Below are 24063 nucleotides of genomic sequence, written 5' to 3'. Positions count from 1 at the left end.
AATATTTTTTCTGTGAAGACACAAAAAACACCTTTAATAGAAATACACTGTGGTACTTGTCCACTCTCTCAATCAACCTTGGAGAAATCTTATGTCTGAAACAAAAGGCATATTATACCACATAAGCAGACGTGTCCTTCTAATACACATAACCAGTTACTGAAAACCAGTAGTTCACTAGATTCTGAAGACAGAAGATACCTAATCACATGAATTATTTAAGAATGGGGGGAAAACGTGACAAATAGGACCAATAACAGAGAACAACTTGAGAATGTATTATTCTAGACCTTCCAGTCCTGTCTCAACGAAAGGGAGCTGTAATGATCTAGAATCTATAGTTCATAGGTTTGTATTATGTTTTTATTTTAATTTTTTAAGTACAACTAGTAGTCTGTTAAAATATCTGAATCAATTTGCATATCACTTATGTAGCAATAGTACAATAGGTAACAATATTAATTACCCCGACACCAAACATCCCAGAAGTTTAGATAAGGAAAAATGCAGTTTTCTATGATTCCTGCAGGCTTTAGTGACACCTGCTGGTAAGACAGAACTAGCAAGCCTCAGGAAATACTGCTGTTTCTGGCTGAGCTGCTGGAATTCACCAGCTGACAAGACTTTCACACACCGACCCAGTCAGTAGAATGCTGAGGACCATAAGTGAACTCAAAACAAATGAAATACTCCCTCGCAGCCTGTGGACCAGATCTATTAGCAAACAGTTCTTCAGAAATGCGCACTCATAATCCAAAGGCTATCAAACTCATCCTTAGCAGACAGCTAACTTCCTATTCTGAAGGAGTGCTTCCCACTGTCTCCTCTCATGAAGACTGACGGCAGTGCAAGGAATTAATCTGTCATGATTCTTCTCAAATACAAAACAAACACCAGAACGCTATAAGAAATGTTCTGGAAGTCAGAATTACTTTCAAATTTCTGTTCTCTGAAGTAGGGATACTTTGTGTGTGCATAACTCTGCTCATGAACTTTCAGTTTTGATGCCTGCATAAGCCACTAGACAGCAGCCTTCATTTCCAGCAGGGGATTACCAACTTTAGAACACAAAGCACATTCCACACCAATGAACTGTAATTCAATTTAAAACAAAAGAAGTTGTTAGAAAGGATGTGAGCCTCTAAAAAATTATTTTACAGTGGTACTAGATTGCTTGCAACCAAGAATATTCAATCAGTTAATGAAAAATACCAACACCACTAAAGCAGTATTTGTGTTCTCTTCTAATCAAGTTCAGCTAAGAATATGGGCTACTTATCACATACAGCTTTTTGGTTAAAAGTCATCAGCATGAATAGATATTCTCAAATAAAATTACAAAATTTACTAACAGTAAAGAAAGCAGTATAACACAGATGTGCAAAGGAGAGTCCATACCAATGCAGGTAGTTGATGGAATAGCTCCAGTGGTCTTCGATATGCCAGCAAAATGAGGAGAAGCACATCCCCACATATAGCCAAGGTACCTTCATGCCAGAGATATCTGCATTAATGTGAGCAAGGACTGACTGTTCTAGAATTGGCATGTTATTTAAATTCCAACCAGAAAGTGCATAATCCTGCAAAAAAGAAAAAGAAAAAGGAGAGAATTCTGAGCAAATCAGAAGACCATAAGGACACCATCTCTAGACAAGGAAAATACTAAGAGATTAACTTATCCATTCCTGTTGCAGATGATGCACAGTATTCCGCAACAGTGAAGCACGTAAAGAAGGAAAGATTTAAACTCTTTAGCCAGCATTTAATACAACTAACATTTAAGGCCAATCCTAGTATTTCAACACATTCTTTGGATCAGTGCTGACAGACTTTGATTCCATCCTATGCCTAACTTTCATGCTTTTCTGACTGAAAAGAAAAACAGTACCAGTAACATTAGCAAACAAAGACAGAACTCTTCCCTAAAACTGGATACAATGACTGCAAACATCAAAAGCTGAAATAATAATGAGATTTCTTGTGAGAAATTTGTTTTACTGCACTATAGCTTAACTTGATCTCTATAAATTATTTTAGAAATCCCTCAATAGAATAAACTTCTACATTTACTTCACAGAAATCAGCACCACCAGTTAAGAAATTCATCCTTTCCTTCAAAACGCACCCAGTTTGTATAAAAGAAAAAAGATAAATTCAGATTGCCTCTACTTTATTTCCTCTGCACTGACATAAAGACAACAGAGAGAGATGATGACCAGGCTAGAAAGTTATTGTGGCTGGTTGTTTGTTTTAAATTACAACTTTTATACAAAGAGATCAACAAGCAGTTCTCACTCAGCGAGTAGACAGCCAATCTCTGCACCACCAAGACAAAAAGTACAAGTAAGAAGGTGCAGACAAGGATTGAATAGTGAGCAAAATAACATTTTTCAGAGATTGGTATGAACCAGTTTGAGCCTGCATAACCATGAAATCACATCTTACTCTCCCCTTTAATCTGAATTTAAACAAATAAGCAGACAAAAAATGGATATTCTACAATACGGTCTGAGGGAAAATAAGCAACACACTCACCAGATGTTCTTTATTTAACTTCCTGTAACTGATGCTGTATCAAAGCTTTTTCACTCTTACAGTATGCACAGTCAGAGGGACAAGCTAAATCTGATTAGTCTGTTTTATCTATTACAAATCTCCTAAGGAGGTATGTATTATGTTTCACTAGTTAACTCCTCAAAACAAGAAAGGAAAATCTTATCAGATGTTTCCTCATATTTGGGTATAGTGTAACAATTTGCATATCTTTGCCTATTTAGTGATACAAAACAGGTGTAACTTCGATCATTACAAACAGCTTAGCTATCAGAAAAAAAGATCTGAAAAAAGAACATACACTATCAGATTAATGCCCTGCTCAAGAAGAATGTTCAGTGTGAGTCGTAGTATCTTCATAAAAAAAAAATTCACAACGATCTCAGACTTAAATTCTTACTGTGAAATCTCATGGAGAGCAAAGAACAGGGTCAGCTTGCACATTCTATTACTTACTTCCTCCTCCGGCATCAGCTTTCGTCGGCCATCTTTCACTGGAAAGCCACTTCCAAAGTCCTTGGATGATATATCGGCTCCATATTCTACAATGACATCTTCTTCTATGCTGCTCACCAATCTCCAGAATTCTTTCTCTACCAGCTCAGTGGGAACCATCTGAAAGCAAGACGTTGTTAGGGTTTGAGCAGATTAGATCCATCCTGAAAACTATCATTCAGGATATATACTGTTAGTAATCCCTGGGGTATCCTCAAATTCCAATTCAAATTCCCTCACTCCACCTCTTCACTGTCGCACAGTTTGGTTTGTTTTCCTTAGTAGCGGCTGCAGCATAATAGAAATAAAATGCCACACCATGAAAGATGGAATGAAGGAAAAAAAAAAAAAAAAGGGATTTTCAGGAGTACAGCTTAGGAATATTCTTGAAAGCTAGAAAGGGAGTACAGCAGAAGCCAAGCAACAAAAAGAATGAAGAACACGCATATTCCAAACTATTTCAGAGAATAATAACCAAAATCTGAAAAACAGAAAGGAAATTCAGATAAATGTGTTCAAGATTGTAGTCTGCATATATTTCATATTTTTTACATGCATTTAGTTAAAGTCTGTTTATAAAATAAGCTTTATTTCTTGCTTTGATCTGTCCTCTAAGGTCATGAAATGAAGCAGAGATCTCAAAAGCTGGAAGTTTTGAGAAGACTGTCCACAAATTACTCAAAAACCCTTAGAGAAGAAGCTTGTCATTTCATGCAGTCTATAGGACAGTGGAATCACAAAAGTGTGCCAACAGAGACACATCAGTTTTAAAAATGCTGCTGAGATGCAGGGGGAAAAAAATTATCAGATAAACTTCATCTACTGATACATCTGCAAGAAAAGAATCTAATAGGGAAGAAAATAATGGTATGTCCACTGAACAATCAAGACAAAAGCCACAGAAAGGACAGTGGAAAGATCCCACTGCCTCAGAAGAACAATTCTAGATTTGGTTCAAATAATCAAAAAGGGAAAAAACTGAAATGGAGTACAGCCTTTACAAACAATAAAGTTGTCTATTGATCAGTGGAAAAAAGTTAAATGAAGTTGAAGCAAGACCAGATGCCAGGAAGTTATATCATTAGTTCACATGTTTGGAGTTTATTGTGCTTCTTCACAGAAAGCTAAGATGCCTCAGCAGAAGTCCAGGATCAGCTGAAACCTCTTTTCCCCCTACAAAGAATGACAACGAAAGTTGAACTCACATGGACTGGCATGTTGAAATAATCAGACTTGAAGTTATCAGCCATTTCACCAAAGCTCTGGAGAGTATATTCCCTGACAGCCTGTTCAAATCCAAAGGCCTCACGGGGTTTGTTGCATTCCTAAAAGACAGAACATAAAAACATTGTTCCCTACAGCAGATTATGACACAGTCATACTTCTGTTAAAATTAAAAAAGAGGAAAGAAAACAAAACAGTTGACCATCTGAGTCCTTAACAAACACAATAAGCTATCAGTTTTGAGTGCTTTTCTCAGCTGAGAAAGTCTTACCATTAATGGAAATAGAACCGAATTAATTGTATCAAAGTTAATCTAAGCAAACCCCAATACTGCACACTTCTGCTTCCTGTACAAACTAAGTTTCACCATCTATTCCTGTCAGCAGCAGAGTGAGACAAAGAAAATCTTAGCCTTAAAGGCATTTTTTAAACACACTGGATTCCAACACCTGCAGAATAGATGCACAGAAATAAATCCTGTTAGCGTTTCAGTCCTATCAACAAAATATATCAAATGATTTAGCACAAGCACACAGGAGGAAACAGGAAAGGAAATTAAAACCATGCAGCACTTACATCAAAGTAGCTGACTAATACAGTCCCACTGACAAAACCTTCAAGTCTTCTATTGTTCTACCTATAATCAACCTAAAAATCCAAGAAGACCAGCTCACACTCCTGCTGCTGTCCCCACTCATTTCTACATCTTTTTCAGTTCCTGCTGACAAAGGGGCTGACACAATTTTGAACATCTACAAGATGTATTTGATCACAAACTTGCCACCAAACTTAACAGTCAGCTGTTCAGTGTCATGATGAAAACGGTCCCAAGAGGAGTGCGAGAGATCAGCCATTCCTTTCTAGAGAAACTATCCTTAGACTATTACCAACATTTATCAAAGCTGCTCTTAAATGCAGCTGGCAAGAGAAGATTTATAACGTCTATAAACACTGTTAAGACAATGCTGACCTCAATGCAAATAAAGAGTCCTTATCCTGTCCCTCTGTTTTGCTTCTGCTTTGGCACTCTGGTGTTAACATTACATCAACCAATAGTGCACAGTTAGTTTCTGAAGTAAAAACTGAGACAACAAGTACTACTAATCATTTCAAATGTCTCTATAAGGTACAAATATATATATACATACACACACACTTACGCTCTTTTCTTCCCCCCCCCCCTTACTTCCCATGCATTCATGGTGTAACGTAATGGAAAGTGCAACAAGGACAGAAGAGCAACAAGGACAGAAGAGCAACAAGGACAGAAGAGCAACAAGGACAGAAGAGCAACAAGGACAGAAGAGCAACAAGGACAGAAGAGCAACAAGGACAGAAGAGCAACAAGGACAGAAGAGCAACAAGGACAGAAGAGCAACAAGGACAGAAGAGCAACAAGATCTCAGGCCACAGCGATGAGGATCCAATCAGACACAACAACGGGCACAGAAATAAGGGAAAGAAGCTGCTTACCTGCAGAAGACCTGTAAGGTCCTCAGGTAGGCAGAGATCTCTAGAGAGATACCCTCACCTCCACTATCAACCCTTAAATGAGGTCTGGGAAGAGATGCATCCCGGCTCCACTATTCCAGTCACTCAGGTGCACTGCATGCACCTGAGCTCCCCTCGGATGGCCCTGCCTTCCCACCAGGTGTTCAATCACTGGTTCAAGCCACGACTTTGCATTTTCACTATACAAGGTATTTTTCAAATACTTTCTGTATCACAAACTAGCAACAATTGACTTGGCCTTCTAACTTCGCCATTTTTTTTTCCCAGTATGTGATTTTCCCTTTGTAACAATGCATTTTGGGCCCCTCACTGCAAGAAAGATATTGAGGCCCTGGAACATGTTCAAAGGAGGGCAACAAAGCTGGTGAGGGGTCTGGAACACAGGCCATATGAGGAGAGGCTGAAGGAGCTGGGAATGTTCAGCCTGGAGAAGAGGAGGCTCAGGGGAGACCTCATTGCTCTCTATAACTTCCTGAAGGGAGGTTGTGGTGAGCTGGGGGTCGGCCTCTTCTCTTGTGTCATTAGTGATAGGACCAGAGGGAATGGCTTCAAGCTACGGCAGGGGAGATTCAGGCTGGACATGAGGAAGTATTACTTTTCAGAAAGGGTGGTCAGGCACTGGAATGGACTGCCCAGGGAGGTGGTGGAGTCACCGACCCTGGGGGTGTTCAAGGAAAGGCTGGATGTTGTGTTGAGAGACATGGTTTAGTGGGAGCTATTGGGAATAGGTGAACGGTTGGACTGGATGATCTTTTAGGTCTTTTCCAACCTTGGTGATTCTATGATTCTATGATTTTTGTTGCTATTACAAGTAGTACTACTACTAAGCAAAGTTAAGACACCTTAGTAATAGTACAATTACTACTGAATTTTTTTGTAATTTTGTACATTCTTAAATCATTCACAACAGACACAGTATTTGCTATATTCTCTACATTACCTCCACGTCAGATTGCTCTACTTTGCTAATGCTACCTTATTATTCTCTATTAAGAGAAGGTTTAACAAGAAGCTTCATCTATTAAATGAGCAACAGCCCAAAGGATAAGTCAGTCACCCTTGCCTGTAACTAGAAATTTCCACCTGGCAACAGCATTAACCTGTGTTCATCAAACAACTTAATCTTTCTTAAGGAACATTTAGAGAGCAAAGAGCCACATCATTATGTGGCTGCACGACTATTAACACTGTTATAAAGAAAACAGCAGAAACCCACAGCTGGAAAGGGCATGGAGGATGTTGGGGGGGAAATGAATACAGAAGCGTGCATGTATGTTACTGCTCCTCCCTGAAAAAAAAAAGTCTAAAAAACTTCTTTTTTAAAGAGTTAAAGCCAGTTACAAAGTTACAGATTTAGAAATGGCAAGCTTTTTCAATATGAATTCTTTACCTACAAACTTCCTGAGCTTGCAAATTTTTGAGACAAATATCAAGCCAGTCAAATTATGCCTTCTACCTTTATGCTGTTGATCGTTATCTCTTTGAATATAGTCACTCGTATTTCTCAAGCAATTAAATTCAAACTGGCCTCCATGTCTAAGTCTTTCCAGTTCCTTTCTTAGTCTAAAACAAAGCTAACAGTTACTCCTCAAATTAGTTCTTTCACCACCTGCAAAAAGCTATTCTGAACAATGTCACGATGGCTTCTCAATAAAGAGAGCTCCCCGTTGTGCCCACATTACATGGTTCAATTACTTTCTAGGTTAGAAAGTGTTTCATCATTATGTTTAAACATCTACTGCCACCTTAATTCTCACCTAATTTCCTGTTACCCACTCATCAGAGCGAGTTTCAACTCCAGTTAAAGGCCATATAAAGGCCTGAGCTTTAACTTTTACATAGCTATGTCTCAAAGGTTATGCCCAAGCTCCAGGAGAAATACTTCTCTTACAGCTCATCAGCCGGCAACAATTGGAGATTCACAGCCCATATCTTGACCAAAATCCCAAACAAAACTACATCTCCTGTACAACTGCATACTCTTATTATTATTATACTCTTTGCATACTGCAACTCTTCTGCTCTTTTCTGGAGCACAACTAGAAATACAAAAATTGACTATTTCTTCAACTGTACCTCTGCAACACACTTTGGACACCTCCAGTCACCTTTAGGTACATCGGGTAAAGGAGGAATCAAGCAGAAAGTGTGATAGCTGTCATCACATCCATCACAGAGCAGCAGTTTGTCTTCATTATTTCCTCTGCCACAGAATAAGCAAACATACAAATCAACCTGTGGAGAAAAAAAACCCATACATTGTTATAAGCAGTAACAAGCGTCCTCATCCAGAACCTGCCTTCCTTTAAATAACAAAGAAAGGATGTAATCCTAAAACTCAATGTAAACATGAATGCAACCTCCTCTGCTTGTTGAGAAGCAATGCTAACAATCAATTGTGCTTCAGTTGGGGTAGAGGAAGCAACTGTAAATTACTGCTGGAAACAACTATTCCTTTCAGTTGGGTAATAATTATCCAGGTAACTCAACGGAGCATCTCATTTACGTTATTCCAAGGCAATAGAGCAGAATAAAGCTTCTAGGATTTCATGTGCTGAAAACAACTCAAAGTCTTTACAGGTCGTACACAACTGAAGAATATCTTCAAGAAATGTTTCAGAAACATACGTGTTATCACTTGCAAAAGTACAGTGATTATGCTTATAATGGACAAGAAAGAATAACAAAAAAGATCCAAGACTGCATATTTCAATCAAATTCCAAGCAGAAGAGGAGGAAAGTGTACATAAAGGTACCAAATCCTTATTCATATTCTCCAAAATAAAGGACAGAAATTCCAGGTGCTGGAAGAAAATTAAAGCCAGCACAACCACAGAAAAAAAATTGCAGAGGTCTACGATCACCTCTCAACAACAACACAGACTGGGAAATGTGTCTCTTAGACATCATCAGGTTTCAAATTTTGTTTGCTACTGCATCTTGTGCTGTCCAAAGGACTTTTAATATAAACATTTAAAATAGCACCAAAGATCTGTAATGTAATCAAATGTAATCTAAATGAAACTTATTTTATCATAACTAAAAAAAAAAATGTCTTCTGTGTAACACATGTTCTAAATTCTGCCACTGCTACCTTCAGTCATCGAGCAACTTGGGTTCTGCATATTCCCCCACAGAGCTAAAAGCCCACCAGAAATAGTGGGTTCGATTTGGAGTTTTCTTTGTTAGGTGGGGTTTTTATTGTTAGATTGTCACAAAAAAAAAAAAACAAAAAAAAACAAAAAAAAAACAACCCACATTCACACAGTGAGCTTAAATACTTGAAATAAACCCCATCTTAGTTATGTCAGCCTAGTTAGCCTACGCAACTTCCTAAATATGCAACAGTACACTTCTCAAGGGAAAGATTGCTCAGTAACTATCTTAAGAAACAATGTTATTGAATGTTGTAGTTCTATTAGGAAACCCAGTTATTTCTTTTTAAGACAAAAAGTGAAAACACATAACAAATACAGCAGATCTAAAACTAGTTACCAAACTAGTTACTTTGGTTGCAAGTATATGTAAGGGAGAAAGGCTGCTTTAACAAACATCTCCAGGCTCTCTTTCGAAAACTAAAAAGCATTAAAATGGCAGTTACAATGCAAGGCTATTCTATAATGTTCACTAGTTAGCTACTGCTCATAATACTTTCTTTTCTCCATATGAATATATGTTTGTGTTTTTTTTTTTTTGTCAGCCCAAGAGATGACAATTTGTTAAATAGAAAGACTACACCACAAAAACTACTCACAAAATGTAGACCTGTGATTACACCATAACCACAAACAAGTTTCCTACCCACATAATTAAAACACATTAGAACCACTATGATTTGGGGGGAGGTGATTGAAAGTTATGCATTATTTCACCTCACAAAAAAAAAAAAAAAAAAAAAAAGCATAAATGAATCAAGAAAAATTATAAACAATACTGCAGCAAAGTATTTTTCAGTTAGAAGTTACATAAGGCTAACATATCACCTCTTACGTACAGAAACAGACTGGACAATATATTTTTTAATGAAAACATCCTTAAACAAAACGGTGATGATACTCAAACAGCCAAGGAATACTGTATACTTGGTAGTAACACAAAAGGAAATTCAAGTTACAGATTCAAACTTAGCTACAACATCACAATGATATGCTTTGATTGTTTAAACTGTCCAACTTCTCCATCTTCTTTCTCCAGTACGCATTTTCATGTAATTACTGGAGATTTTTGGTTGCCTTGACCTTCTGTGGTTTAATTTAAAATTAATTTTTCTACGTGTTCTCAGACTAAGATAAAACAAACAGCTGAATTTGTAGGTAGGAGCCTACTACTTGAAACATTAGCCATACATCTTCTCTCACTGTTGTATACACAGGCTAAATTATGACACTTCAAAAGTGAAAAGTTGTTGCTTTTTCACAGCCTGTGACAGTGACGGTCAAACATCAGAACACTAAACAATTCACTTCTCCCCGTAGAGTTGCTCTTCATTGCCTTTTGCATGGACTTACATGGCCCCAGGTGAACATCATGAGGTTCAACAAATCCAACCGCAAGGTCTGCAGCTGGGTCATGGCAGCCCCCACTATCACTAAAAGCTGGGGGGTGTAAAGATGGAGCACAGCCCTGTGAAAAGGAACCTGCAGGTACTGATGGATAGCAAACTGGGCATGAACCAGTTGTGCGCCCTCACAGCCCAGGAAACCAACTGTATCCTGAGCTGCATCAAAAGAAATGTGGCCAGCAGGTGAGGGAGGTGACCTTGCCCCTCTATTCTGCAGTGCTGAGACCTCACCTGGAGTACTGCATCCAGGTGTGGAGTTGTCAGTACAGGAGAGATGTGGACCTGTTGGAGTGCATACAGAGGAAGGCCACAAAAATTATCCCACGGGTGGAACGCCTCACCTACAAGGACAGACTGAGAGCTGGGTCTGTTTGGCCTGGAGAAGAGAAGGCTCTGGGGAGTAGCTTTTCAGTATCTGAAGGGGGACTGTAAGTAAGAAGGGGACAAACTTTTCAGCAGGATCTGTGGTGACAGAACAAGGGGAATCGGATTCAAACTAAAAGAGGGAATTTTAGCTTGAATACAAGGAAGAATATTTTCAAAATACAGGTGGTGAGACACTGGCACATGTTGTCCAGAAATGAGGTAGGTGTTCTGTTCCTAGAGACACTTAAGGTCAGGCTGGATGGGGCTTTCAGCAACCTGATCTACCTGCAGATGGTCCAGTTCATTGAGTGAGGCAGGACCAGATGACCTTTAAGGGTTCCTTCCAACTCAATTTCATGATACAATGACTAGTTTAAACTCAGAACAGCAAGGATGAAGATGAAAGCTGATATTGCTTTAATCAAAAAGCTGAAGTACTGGAGCATCTCATATATATTTAAAGGAAGAGATGTAGCACTATTGCTCCACAAAGAGGAGCTCAAATGGAAAGCAAGCTACGGAAGACATGCAAGAAGTACATGGCAAAGCAAGTCTTTAAACCTATAATCATCAAGTACCTTTACATTGTAATACTCTTCCTGCCTGAATTAAAAGCTATACATTATTTCATAAAACACTGTTCACTCTTCTTTGTTTTGGAAAAAAAAAAACACCTTAGTAAATCAATGAATTTCTTATCAGAAACCATAGCAAGCTAATCAGACTTACAAAGTTGACAGAAAGAGTTCCTTTGCGCTGCCTCATCTGCATTCCAAATGCTTCTGATCTGTTTCCTTTGCGTCTTCGTGTCACTTCATCTTTAAGGAAAATAAAGTGTTATTAATAACACACAAAGATAGATGCAACTTGCAAAAACAACAGAGGTCCAGTTTAGTAACCTGTTTTTAATATCTGAAAGTACATAGCCACCCAGCAAAAGGTAAAATGCCTTGCTGTACCCAATCATTCTAAAATAAACAGGAATTAGGAAAAAGTATTTTATATATCCCCACAGGTCATCCCAATTGCCTCAAAGAACAGAGAGAATTAGCTTACTCAGCTAGCAGGATTAGCTTCAGAATTGTATTAATAAAAAAAAAAAAAAAAAAAAAAAAGTCCTGTTTTCCCTTCCAGCCACAGTTCAGGCAACAGCTGCATAACCGTTATGGTTACAATACAGTACATAAAAAGTTGCAACTATGCCAAGTTACATGAAGCACCCTGAAAATCTCTCATGAATTAAAACCTAAAATATTTACTTTCTATTTCCAGTTACAACACCTTACCTTCTTTTTAATGTTGCCTCTAGAGTCACGCAAAAAGATTTAATAGCCTTGTTACTTTACAAAGCAATGAGCCCGAGATCTAATTACCCTCTTTATCCTTTGCTCCCAGTGACAGACCCATCATCTTGGGTCCAGCTCCAAAGATCTGCAGCTTCTTTAGTTCAGTATTTCTACTCATTTCTCCTGCCTCCACCTAAGAATAAAAAGAAGGCCAGATCAGCACAAACTAACAATACTTCTGCTCCAACTCTCAACATCATTTGCATTTCACTTTCCCATAATACCCAACGTCAGCTCATCAAAAGAAAGGAAACAGGTGGGAAAAGACATGATTCTCATTTCCTAGAGCCAACAATCAAAAGCAAATGGAACGAAAGACAAATAAGTACTTAGTAACACAGACTAACTACAGCAAGTCACCTCTGCAGCAAAATCTAGCATTAACATTTAGGATAACAAAACAAGAAGAATGTCACAGTAGTATTTTCCTCTGTCCTGATAGCATGAGGTATTTGGAAATTAACACACACACTTTCTTGAGTAGACGCATAAATTGACACTAATGAATTTGAAACTATTTCCCAGATTTATTTATGATGACATGTTACGAGTGTAACTCTGAGATTACAGCTACTCTTTGTGCCCCTGCAACCTCAAAAATCACAGAACAGAAGACCCATTCAATTAGGTGACATCTCCAGAGCTCTGCAGTGTTCAGCTGTTTGCCAAAGCATTTTATTTCAGTATTCTTCCCATTTCCCATTACTGACCTATCTCATTTCCCCACATTGTAGCTGCTAACCTAACAGCAAAAAGAACTTCCACGTTTGGTTTTTCAGAGCTTCAATGCAACCATCTTTTGGATTTTACATTGCCTCCTTACACACTGAAAACACTTTCTAACACTGGTATACTAAGCCACTGTATTCCCACCATTCAGACTTCCTCCTGAAACTCACTGAATTCAGTTCAGATCTCAGCAAGTACATCAATTTAGAAGGCAGCTATCTAATTCTGAACTGGTTTCCTTTACATAATTACTGAGGATATTTCATCTGTTATCCACAAAATTACACCCTGATAAATAAGGTATGATATAAATTCCCTCCAGAACACCACAAAAAAAAACTTTTCCTAAAAAGTGTTTAAAAATAGGATATTCAAAAGCACTTTTAACAAAGTTAAAAGCTGATTACTTCCATTTATCCAGCTTAAATCAGTTGGTTTTCTTCTTGCCAGAAGAACACTCCAAAAGACCTAATCTCCTAGTTATTACTACTCATGAATTTCTCAGTGATATTTAGAGTCTCTGCTCTCACTGAGTTGTATACAGGATGCTAACCTGCATCTTTGCAAAGCTACTCACGTTGATACTCTAATTTCTGATATTTATGAATTCTATGATGTTACTATTTTCAGTTTAGACATGTTACCGATTGTTGAAATTCAGTCTGAAATTACATCCCAACTGGTGACTTTTTCCCCCCTAAACTCTTCACTTCTTGGCTAACAAGCCACAGAGGATCACCATCACATTTTCACCGAACAGGAAAGCTCACAACCTGCAGACTTTGGAGTCATTCCATTTCCATCTGAAACTCATTAAAAGTTTTTCCATTTTCACAACTAACAGAAGTTGACAGAATCAACTCACATTACGTTTCCACTGGGCAATTTTCCATTACCTCAGTAACATTTATTAATGATCTTCACAATTTCCCTCCTGCTATTGTGATCTAAAACAATTTTCTCAGTAATACTTGGAAAAATAGTTTGACTATCATATTTACTGAATTAAATGACAAACATGCAACAACCCCTCTTTGATTTTACAGCTTTGTTTAAAAGCGCATTCCCTAAATATGTTTTCATAACTCCAATGCTCAGATTTATTTGGATTCAACTAAAGCAAAATGGATGTAATGTATTCACACTCAGGCGAAACAACAACAAACAAAGCAGGTTGAAAGAGAAATGTATTAAAAAAATCAGCTTTCTGTATAAAGCTCACAAATACTGCAAGGCTGTCTGATAGCTTAAGTTGTGAAAGAAAATCATTCAGAAGCCTCAGTTGGATTCTCTGGGGTATGGTCCAAAACAGCACATAAACACCCAACTCAAAAACTGTGAAAGCATTCCATTTTTTCCACAGCTAATAGCACAAGACTCCACATTCTTAGTTTTGTTTTGTTGCTTACATAACAAAAAAAGCAAAACCAAACTTGATTATACTGAAATTCTATTCTTCTTCCTAAAGATTTAGGGAGATCTTTGTTTTTTTACCTTCTCAACAGAAAGTACAATTCAAAGGCTTTCCTTTTGTAAGGAAAATCATTTATAAGAAGCTCACATCCCTGTAGACACTTTGGGCCAGGCTGGATGGGGCCTTGGGCAGCTGAGCTGTTGGGTGGCAGCCCTGCCCATGGCAGGGGGTTGGAACTGGATGGGCTTTAAGGTCCTTTCCAGCTTAAGCCAGTCTACAATTCTATGATACGACGAGAGTGGTTACAATCAAGAGTTCAAGGATTTGTGTGCAATGGGCACATCAGCATCCCCAGAGTTCTATCGTTTCACAGAATTATTGCCTTTCTTTTTTTTTCCAAGTTAAAAAATGGAATTTTATTTTCTTAATTGCCATTCTAAAACCATCCACGTTTGTAGCAGCATACTGAAAGCAGACATTACCCATGATCCTTTTCACTTTTTAGAAACTTATCTAGACGTAAATATGCTTTTTATTTAACCAAATTGATCTCCTTTGAAAAGACAGCACTTCTTTATAGTTTTCCTCCAGCACCGTGCTACTTTATGAGAAACTGTTAGGATGTAACCTCATTAGATAAATTCCCTTGTCAGTTAAAATACATCCTAAAAGATCATTTGCAAAGACATCCCTTTTTTTCCTAACAAAGAATTTAACCCGACTTTTAAAGATTATCTCTTTTCGTAACCTAAATTCATTCCATTTCTCTTTTTGTTATTGTTGCCCACAAGTACTTCAGTTACCCTCCTCCATTCTCTCTATTTCAGAGTTTTCTTTGTAAGAAAGGAATAGAAAATTAATCTTTTTTTTTAAGGAGAATATCTCATAACCAAACTATTCTCTCTCTTGGAAAAAAAAAGTCCTTATTTCACAAAGGAGAATTCTCATTCCCTATTTTCCTTCGCTTATTTTGTAACTTTAAAAATTAAAACATTCGCTTTTCTAAAATGTCAGCTTCTTCTGAGGATCTGGGTTTACTTCAGTAATCTCCAGTTACCACCTTCACCATTTCTTATGTATCTCCCATTCTCAGGTGCAGAAATAAGATGTGAATCATTTTGGAAAATGCATTTAACTCTGGAAAAAATCTCCTGAGATGCAGTGTTCAGTGTAATTAGCTATGTTCACTAACCAGGCATTGGGCAACTCAGCAAACAACACAATCACTGAGATACAGCAGCTAGAGCAGAATGACATTTATTTAGCAGGTTGGGCTGTTTTTTGTTTGTTTGTTTTTACATTATTTGCCTATTACCTGTGTTCTAAGGAAGACGTAATTTTCTGGTACAATTCCAGATGCGTACCTCAAACAATAAGCAGAGTCCTGTCTATAATAACAAGGTACTGAAATCTGGGACAATTTTTCAGCATTCTCCACATCTTTCACTTCTGCAGTTTGGGGATCCTGAGGACAAATCCCTATTTCTAAACACAGTTACAGATTTATACATAGCTTCCAACACAGCCTAGAAATACTTCTCTGGCTATGTGAGTAGGCTGAGTTCTTCCTTTATTGAAGTTCAGCTATTTTAATAACTAAATTGCTTAAAAGATAATGTGAGTATAGGTCTTCTAGAAAGTATTTAAATACATATGCATTAACTTTTTGCAGATCATTCATGTGAAATCACCTCTCTCGTTTTGAAAATGCAGCATCTTTAGATGAAATTAAGCAGCTATGTTGTGTCAGAAGTACCACACAGTGACTCTTCCAATGAGAAGAGTTACTCTAAACAAAGCAGCGTCGGAAAAAAATCTTATGGATCTCAATTAGACAGTGACACTTCTACACCATGAGGTGGAAAGAGGTCACACTGGCACTGACTCTCAATATTGGTTCAAAGCAGAATTCCACACAATGAATAACTGCTGCAGGAACTGCAGAATTTCTCAAGTTGGTTTTTTTTTTTGGACACCTCACTAACAACAGAATTGGAAAGCCAGGGACTGCTTACGTGACTGATGCATTGCTATGTGGCTGCAATAAATAATGCCAAGTCAGCTTCTGTTAGTAAAGAGAACAGATCAAAAGAGACAATTTAGTCTGAATCAGTCATGACATCAGAGGCAAAGAGGAGATTAAGCGTCCTTTATAAACTCAGTCAACAAGCAAAATGTATTGAAAAAAAACAACAGAATTTTAACCACACTTTGCTTCACAGTGTTTAAAAGCAGATATAGAATGACATGAAGCAATAAGAATTTGTTCTAAAGGTAAATCCACCTTTCACTTACGCTCTATCAAACGGTCAGCAGGGAGCCACTAGAGCTGAACCATTTAGTTTTCACTAAATATAGTGAACACATAGTTTTCAATTATGTTCTCTACCAAAGTAGACAGGCTAAGTGTAAAAAACAAAAAGCAGCTTTTAGAAGTTTTTAAACAGCACATCTGCCACAAGTGAAGTCTCAGAGAGACATCTTTCTCCACATTTTATGTAAGTAAAGATTTCTTTCTTGTGGTGCTTTTGAGCAGGCTTCCACAACCAAAGAATGTTGCACTCCCAGTATTGCTTTGCTGGTACAAGGAATAAGGGTTCCCTGCAATAACCAAGAAATAGGGGTACCTGGGACTTGACACGTCTGGTTCTCTTCAGCACGACATTCATTCTCGAACCTTGCTTTGGTGAAGTCTGGGCATCCGAGCTGAGGTCCTCAGCCTCCACTTTTTCCTTAAGGTCCAAGTTAGGCTTCTGGATGCCCTAGAACATCAAAGCACAGAACACTGAGTTGACTGGTCAGGTAGCGCTGATCATTCTACAGCCTGTAAACCACTCTTTACTGAAAAATAAGCCAATGACTGAAGTCACACAGCACTGTTACATACACAATTTGGACAAGGGGTTGATTAATCCAGGCACCTTGGGTGTGGGAACTGTTTAGCCTTACTTAAAGGGAACCTACAAGAAAGATAAGTAGATTTTATCAGGCAATTTAGTGAGAAGACAAGGGATAACGGTTTCAAAACAAGAAAAAAAGGCTAGATGTAAATTAAATATAAGGAAGAATTTCTTCGCAACAAGGGTGGTGAAGTATTAGAACAGGCTGCCTTGAGAAGCTGCGGATGCCCCATCTCTGGAAGCGCTGGATGGAGCTTCAGGCAACCTGATCAAGTGGAAGGTGTCCTTGTCTCATGGTGTTTTCCTTAATAGGGCTGGTCTTGGTCTTATACAGAAATTGCTGAGAAATTATGACACAAGGTCACATTACAACTTCTGCTACTATCCTGTCAAGTACTGACAGTATTGTAAGTATTAGGGTGGGTATACATTTGACTACATAGCTGCAACCTCTAAAAGCACAGAACCTAAGTTCTACTTTCGCGTGTAGCAACAAGCAGCCACGTGCAGTTTGGACCCCATCCTCATATCCTGAAAGAGAAGCGTCTCACCATTAGGCTGACCCCAGATTGGAAAAGCTCATAGGGGTATAAGATCCGTTCATAATGAGACTTCAGTAATGATCCTGTGCCTTTTCCTGGCAGGTAGCCAAGCCGACTTGCCACTTTAGACCATTTCTTCTCTTTAGTGACTACCTCAAAACCTCCTTTGCCAGCAACAATCTGAAACACACACACAAAAAAAGTTAAGGGCTTTGAACTGCTCTCACCACCTCACATAAATCATAAATCAACTACAGCAATCAAATGCTAAAAGGTTCTACTAAAGAATGGCAGAAAACTGAGTTTGCTTTTTGTTTCCTGAAGGACCAGTACCATAATTAAACAATTAACCTCCCTAATTATTATATTTATTATTACAACTTCCCTAGTAAACGCAGTCTGCATACTGTTCTAGACAGGAGGAATTCAACAGTTAAGATTTCTGACAAGCTGGAAAGAATACAAACCCACCATCAGAGCAAACGGAAAAGTTAACTCTCACCAGACTCACACTCTGATGCAAAACACAAGTCTGGCCAGCAGCGAAGCCAATTCTAACAGACCCCACATAGAAGGGAGTGTTGGACTTCAGAGTTACAAAAACTCTCAGAAAACCCCAAACAGCAGCAGAGAGACTACTGTACAAAGAGAGGAAATTGAATTAACCTTCCATTTAACTAATTCACTTTTTACACCTGAAGTCAATTATTTTGAATCTAGCAGTTTACATACAGAACCGTCACTGTTTCATGCAAGAAAACAGAAAGAAAAATGACTACTTGCTTGATCTGAAACACTGGCCACATTTCCACTGCCTCCACTCCCTTCATATGGTTTTGCCAAGTAGTTTAAAATCCAAATGGATTGTAATTTAATTCACATTATTATATTACTAATACCATTTCTACTACAGCATGGTTTTGCATTTCATGTCTTTACATATGATCAAATTTCATGTTTAACATTTCATAGACAGTTGAAAACCTCAAAGCAAAAAACCAACGGTAACTGGAGCGAAACTTAGGATTTATTTCTCAGGCTGCAGTAAGCTCAAATGTCTAACTGTGACAGTGACAAATACATTACTTAATTCTGTTTCTTTTCATTATTAGAGAGAGTTGCACTCATAATACGATACTCTTGATCATTACTTTTCTCATACTTACAGCAAAGATAAAATCAGTTTCAACAAAGCTATTCCTAAACTTCAACTTATTTTTTACACGCCCAGGAAGATGTGATTGCTGAAGTTCTCTTTATATGAACTGCGGCCAGAGAAGTGAATAAGTTAACAAAATCAGCCTACGTCTCCCTATCTGGAACATACTAAAACACTCTAGCTCATAACAGTGACCCAGACATTTCCAGAACCAGTATGATGGTTTTGTGTAGCCCAGCAAAGCACAGTACACACAAAAATAAACATTGGAAGACACTATTGCCTCTTGTTTGCATGCTAACAGCAACTTCGGACAGTTGAAAGAACTATGACTTCTGAGTAATTTCATCTTTAAGAGAAGGTAAGTAAAAATGTTAAGATTTAAGAGAAAGAAATCTTGATATGGGAGTGGAAACAAACACTTGAACACAAAAATGTTAGTACTACCATATCTCAATTTGTCACCTTGCCAAACAAATCTACCTATTTATATTAATAGCCTTTCTTTAGCAGACAAGTTTATAACTACGTACATTTTGCTAGTGGCAAACCCCAGAAGTTTTTATTTGCATGAAAATATGAAAAAACAACGCATCAGAGATGACTACAGCAACATAAAATTTTAGCTAGCCCTAAGCACAGCCTGTACTGGAAACAGATTAAAATAATTATTCCAGAAGTTGACAATATAAAGTCCCAAAGATGCATGTTTACGTCACATGGAAAATCTGTGCTGGGAGACAGAAGGGAGCAATTACTGCAATTTATTACAGAATTGCTAGGTGAGGAGCTGAAATGCAAGCTTCTCAGGGAACATCTCAACTCCTACAGCTCTGCCATACATAAAAGAGGACAACTTGAATTCAAACAGCTAACATCAGGATGTTCAAGCAACTCAGGTGTGCTGGATATGACTCAACTAAAGCCAACTAAGTAACTGTGACAGACACATCTAACACAACCTTGCAATTTGTAAGTTTTTTTTCCACTCTTAATTTTTTCCCCATTTTCATTTCATCTCCATATTTATGAAACTGATGCTGTAAAACAAGCCCTCCATGTTGCTTGGCTTCTCAGGTTCAAATGAAAAATGAAGTCTCTGCCTGACCAAGCACTGCCATACTTGCTTACTCACCTTGCTCAGACCATAGAGATCCAGTATTTTTCTCTCCACCACAGGAATTTTTAAATTGGATCCCTGAAGTTCCCAAAATTTTGCTAACTGGTCCAAGAAGTCCAGCTTCACTCTTGTCATTGCCTGCAATCAATAAGAGAAGACGAATGCATACATTCCCAAAAAATTACGACAATACTTTTCAGACCTGACAAAAAAACATGACAAGCTTTCTACTGTTCATATTTTCAAAGCACAACTCAGCATGTAAAACAGAAGATTAAAAAAAAAAAAAAAAAAGGAATATTTAGTAAAAAGACAGATGTTTATAAACACAAAATTGTATATGCTTTTTTCTCCATATTTGAAATCCCATAAGCCAAAACTTTTACCTAAAAATTTCACATTTTCAGACTAAAATGTTCACTTAAAGTCAGAATTCCAAGGAGGAGAAACACAAGAGCAATTAATAAAAACTGTGGGAGGAAACAGGAGGGTGATAAACAGCTTTTCTATATGCCTTAACCATACAAAAGCAGCTCTTCCCTCGAGTATTTTTGGAGTACTCAAATCACTTTCCATAAGGGGACCCAGTTATAAGTCAAACGACATATGACATTTTGGTATAGGAACAGTGCAAGGCTTTGAGAAATGCTGTAGAGAAAAGGAAAAGCCAGGACAGAATATTACTCACAGTGTTTTCAAGAAACCTCCCCTACATTTTTGAAACAAAATTAGCCAACCATAGCTAGTCTTATAAAATACAAAGCAACTTCATTTTAATGCTTAAGAGGCATTACTGGGATAGCTGGCTATAAGGTAACCAGAGGCTCCAGAACAGCAGTAAATATTTTAAGAAAAATAAATAAATCATGGCCTGCAGAGCTCTGAAGGCCAGACACTGGCTGCTCTTACTATGCAACATGGCATTTGGCATTCATTTTAGACATTTCCAGTTGAACGTGAAAGACTCTTGTGGTTATTTGGGGTAATAAAATAAAACCAGACTTTTCTCAAAGCCACTGAGAGTTATTTTCTATGGAGTCTGCCACTGCCAAGTATAAACACCGATGCGGTCTACAGGTTTCTGAAGTCTCCCCACACAGAAACCTGACAAGATGTAAATTTCAAGTAAGGAGAACTACAGCTTTCAGTGTAAACACAAAACTGTATCAACAGTGGAAAGGCTCACCTCCAGTTCATTCAGGCGCTGAATTCGTGGAGTGAAACGAAAACTTTGTACTTCACAGGCAAACGGAGGCTGCCAATCCTAAGGAGAGACAGAAAGACATTTCAGTGTTTCAAGAAACTTCACTGAAAAACACACAAAAGGTTTTAGCAACTTGCTCGTTCAAGTTCCCCCTACTAAATGAGTTTCGGCAGGATCTGTCATATTTTCCAGTTTTATGCTATTATCATGCTTCTAAAATGTTCTTACAACATTTCAGTCAGATGAAAGAAGCCTTCACAAAGTCAGAAATAAACCAGAAAATAAGGCTTGATGCATTTCAGTATGCCCCATCTCTGACTGGGCTCTCACTTGAGAGAGAGATTGTGCCGCTTGCTGGCATTTATTCAAAGACGGAAAGTTCTGTATTTCCTGCACACTGCAAAACTGTCACTATCAACAGTGATAAACACCAAATAACATACTATATTATGCATGTAACTTGTCCCTGTTTGCCTACATTCATATTTCAATAAAGATAACAACAGCAGTTAGGAGTCCAACACTTCAACGGAAATGCAGTCCTAAATAATGACTTTCTGAACAGTTTGTACTTGGTTCACACAGATCCAACCACACATGCCTCCCAGATCCATCTCCTCTCTCTAAACCATATTATGACATCAAAACAAGTACAGATCAGTTTTTTAGAACCTCTTAAGAAATCTTAAAATTGCAGTAGGTAGTCTGCCAGGCAGTAAATACAAAGAGTAAGGACACAACATTACAGATGGACAAAAAAAAAGCAACACATTTGTTGTATGAATGGCTGCAGCATCTGAAGGCCTGAAGCACAACTGTAAAATATTTACAGATTCTAATAATGGAAAAGGATTGCGAATCAGCAAGGTTAGCACCAGGTGTCTTTCAGTCCTTTCTTGCAGATCGAAAACCAAACTGAGGCACACATCTGGCAAGGCCTTGCAACACCAATGGCCAAACAATCACAGAGAAACACTGCAGCCTTCAGTGGCTAGGAAAGTTCTAGGTGCTCTCAATGAATCAGATCTGGATCTGTTTCTTGCGACCTCTCCCCCAATCTAAGCCATCCTACTTATTTTAGAAAGGGCAGCCTCACGGAGGCCAAGATTTCACCATGACATTAAACCACCTAAAAAGATTCCAGCAACCCTGCAGGTCAGGAAAGGAAGGATCACTGAATCTAATTGGCAGTCGCCATATCCAGGCTACTCTTAGCTCCTTGTTTTCATGTTCTTTTTCTTTCTCTTTTGCTATTTTTCACTCTCCAATTTTATAGGTTTGTTCATACTTAATTACAAGGAGGCTCTGAGCTCCTACACTGCTTGATGTTCTTGTCTGAATGGTCACAGAGCAAGGCATTATAAAACACCTGGTGCCTGGTGCAGAAAGGGGTCTTCAGCTCCGACCTTCTAACCTGCTAACACAAACACTTAACTCCTGCACACAACTGGACTGGCCATGCTTCCACAAACAGTCTGAAGGCTGTTTACAAACAATGGCCCCTTTACAAGGCATGTCCTTCCTCCTCCCCCTCCTTGCAATGCAAATGCCTACTTTCAGCTAGAACGCACTGCAGCTTGTTGGTTATTACACCAAGAGGAGCGTCAAGCCCGGGCCCTGACCGTGCCTACAGGCTTCTCACCCGCTCCAAAACCACTTCTAAGCTCAAGGACCGCCTCGCAGGGTCTCTGCGTCATTAGCGTAGCCTGAGGAAGGGGGACAAACGGAACCCCAGCAACCGGGGCACGGGAACTGAACAGTCCCAGGGGGGTCCCAACCGCAGCGAGTACCGCAAACTCGGCCGGAAACACTCGAGGAGAGAAGGAAGGGGCTCCCGACCCCGGGGGCCGCCCAGGGACAGAGCCCTTCAGCTCCAACCACCCGCCGCGCCCCAGAGCCGCCGGCTTCCCCGGGCCCCGGCTGCGGCCGCATCCCGCCCTGCCCCCGCGCCAGGCGGGCGGTACCTTGGGGGGCCGGATCTTGCAGATGCCGGTTTTCTCGGCCAAGCCGCGGATGCGGCCGATGAAACCGAGCGGGTCGCTGAACTCCTCCCAGCTGGGCTCAAATACGGGGCACTCGGGCGGGGGCACGAACTCGGCCGCGTAGCGCGACCCGCCGCCCCCCGCCATGGCCGAAGGGGGGAAGGCGCTGCCGACAGTGGGACGCGGGAGGGGGGCGGGGAGCGCACCGAGGCACGGGCACAGAGGGGCGGCCCTCAGGGGCGGCCGGTGGGGCAGGGCAGGCGGCCGAGGCGCATCCTCAGGCGGCCGGAGCAAGGCAGAGGCAGGGCAGGGCCGGGCAGGGCAGGCCGGGGCGGGGCAGGGGGGGCGGCGCGGCCTGCTGGCACGCGGGGCGGCTCCTGCCGGGTGTCGTCGCCCCGTCCCCCGGGGCTACCTCCCCCCGCGCCGAGCCCCTCTGGCTCGCGTTCCAGCTCGTCCGGAAGTTACGCGGTCCCTTTCAGCCCTCCCCCGGAAGCGGGAGCAGTTGTTGTCTTCCGACCCGAAAAATAGTCCCTCCGCCGCACTAGTCTCCAAGCGGCCACCAGCACTGTGGGAACGGCCACCTGCCGTCCCCGCCCGCTCGCGGGGACGCTACTCCGGAGGAACTGAGAAGGAAAGCGCTCGGCCCGACGCTTCTAGAGAAATCGTGCGACGCGGCGCCGGGGGCGGCCGGGGGAGGGGAACTGGGGTCGAAGGGGGAAGGGGACCGCCTTCACTTCCGGCGCGGAGGAATGTGCGACGATACTGAGACCATTCACTTCCGGTGCTGAAGGGCCGTTTCGCCCATTGTCTGAGCCGGACGTCAGGAGGAAGGCTGGGAGCCCCGCCCCCTTGCAGGCCTGGCCCCTTGCGGCCGTTGGGCCCTCTGGGGTGGGGGGAGGGGCGGACCCCTTCCCCTCAGGTGGCGCCGTGCTATGCTCAGTTTGGGACCCGTGTGT

General features: G+C 40.0%; 1 protein-coding gene across 1 annotated transcript in view; it reads right to left on the bottom strand.

Annotated features, from left to right (window-relative positions):
- The window catches only part of KDM5A (lysine demethylase 5A), a gene marked incomplete at both ends in the record, with an annotated part of 48481 nt that extends 25227 nt beyond the window's left edge, over positions 1–23254 (bottom strand). Inside the window, 11 exons of the mRNA XM_079545363.1 lie at positions 1399–1580; positions 3010–3168; positions 4254–4373; positions 7861–8019; positions 11441–11529; positions 12085–12190; positions 16828–16962; positions 17652–17822; positions 19937–20059; positions 21108–21185; positions 23090–23254. Coding sequence (XP_079401489.1) covers positions 1399–1580; positions 3010–3168; positions 4254–4373; positions 7861–8019; positions 11441–11529; positions 12085–12190; positions 16828–16962; positions 17652–17822; positions 19937–20059; positions 21108–21185; positions 23090–23254 — 1487 coding nt within the window. The remainder of the gene's footprint in view (positions 1–1398; positions 1581–3009; positions 3169–4253; positions 4374–7860; positions 8020–11440; positions 11530–12084; positions 12191–16827; positions 16963–17651; positions 17823–19936; positions 20060–21107; positions 21186–23089) is intronic.
- Between the last annotated feature and the right edge of the window lie 809 nt (positions 23255–24063).

Source organism: Tetrao urogallus (assembly GCF_951394365.1).
Source record: "Tetrao urogallus genome assembly, chromosome: 1".
In the NCBI taxonomy this organism is placed as follows: domain Eukaryota; kingdom Metazoa; phylum Chordata; class Aves; order Galliformes; family Phasianidae; genus Tetrao; species Tetrao urogallus.
Note: the sequence above shows the minus strand (reverse complement) of the source record. Positions and strands in the feature narration are given on the sequence as shown.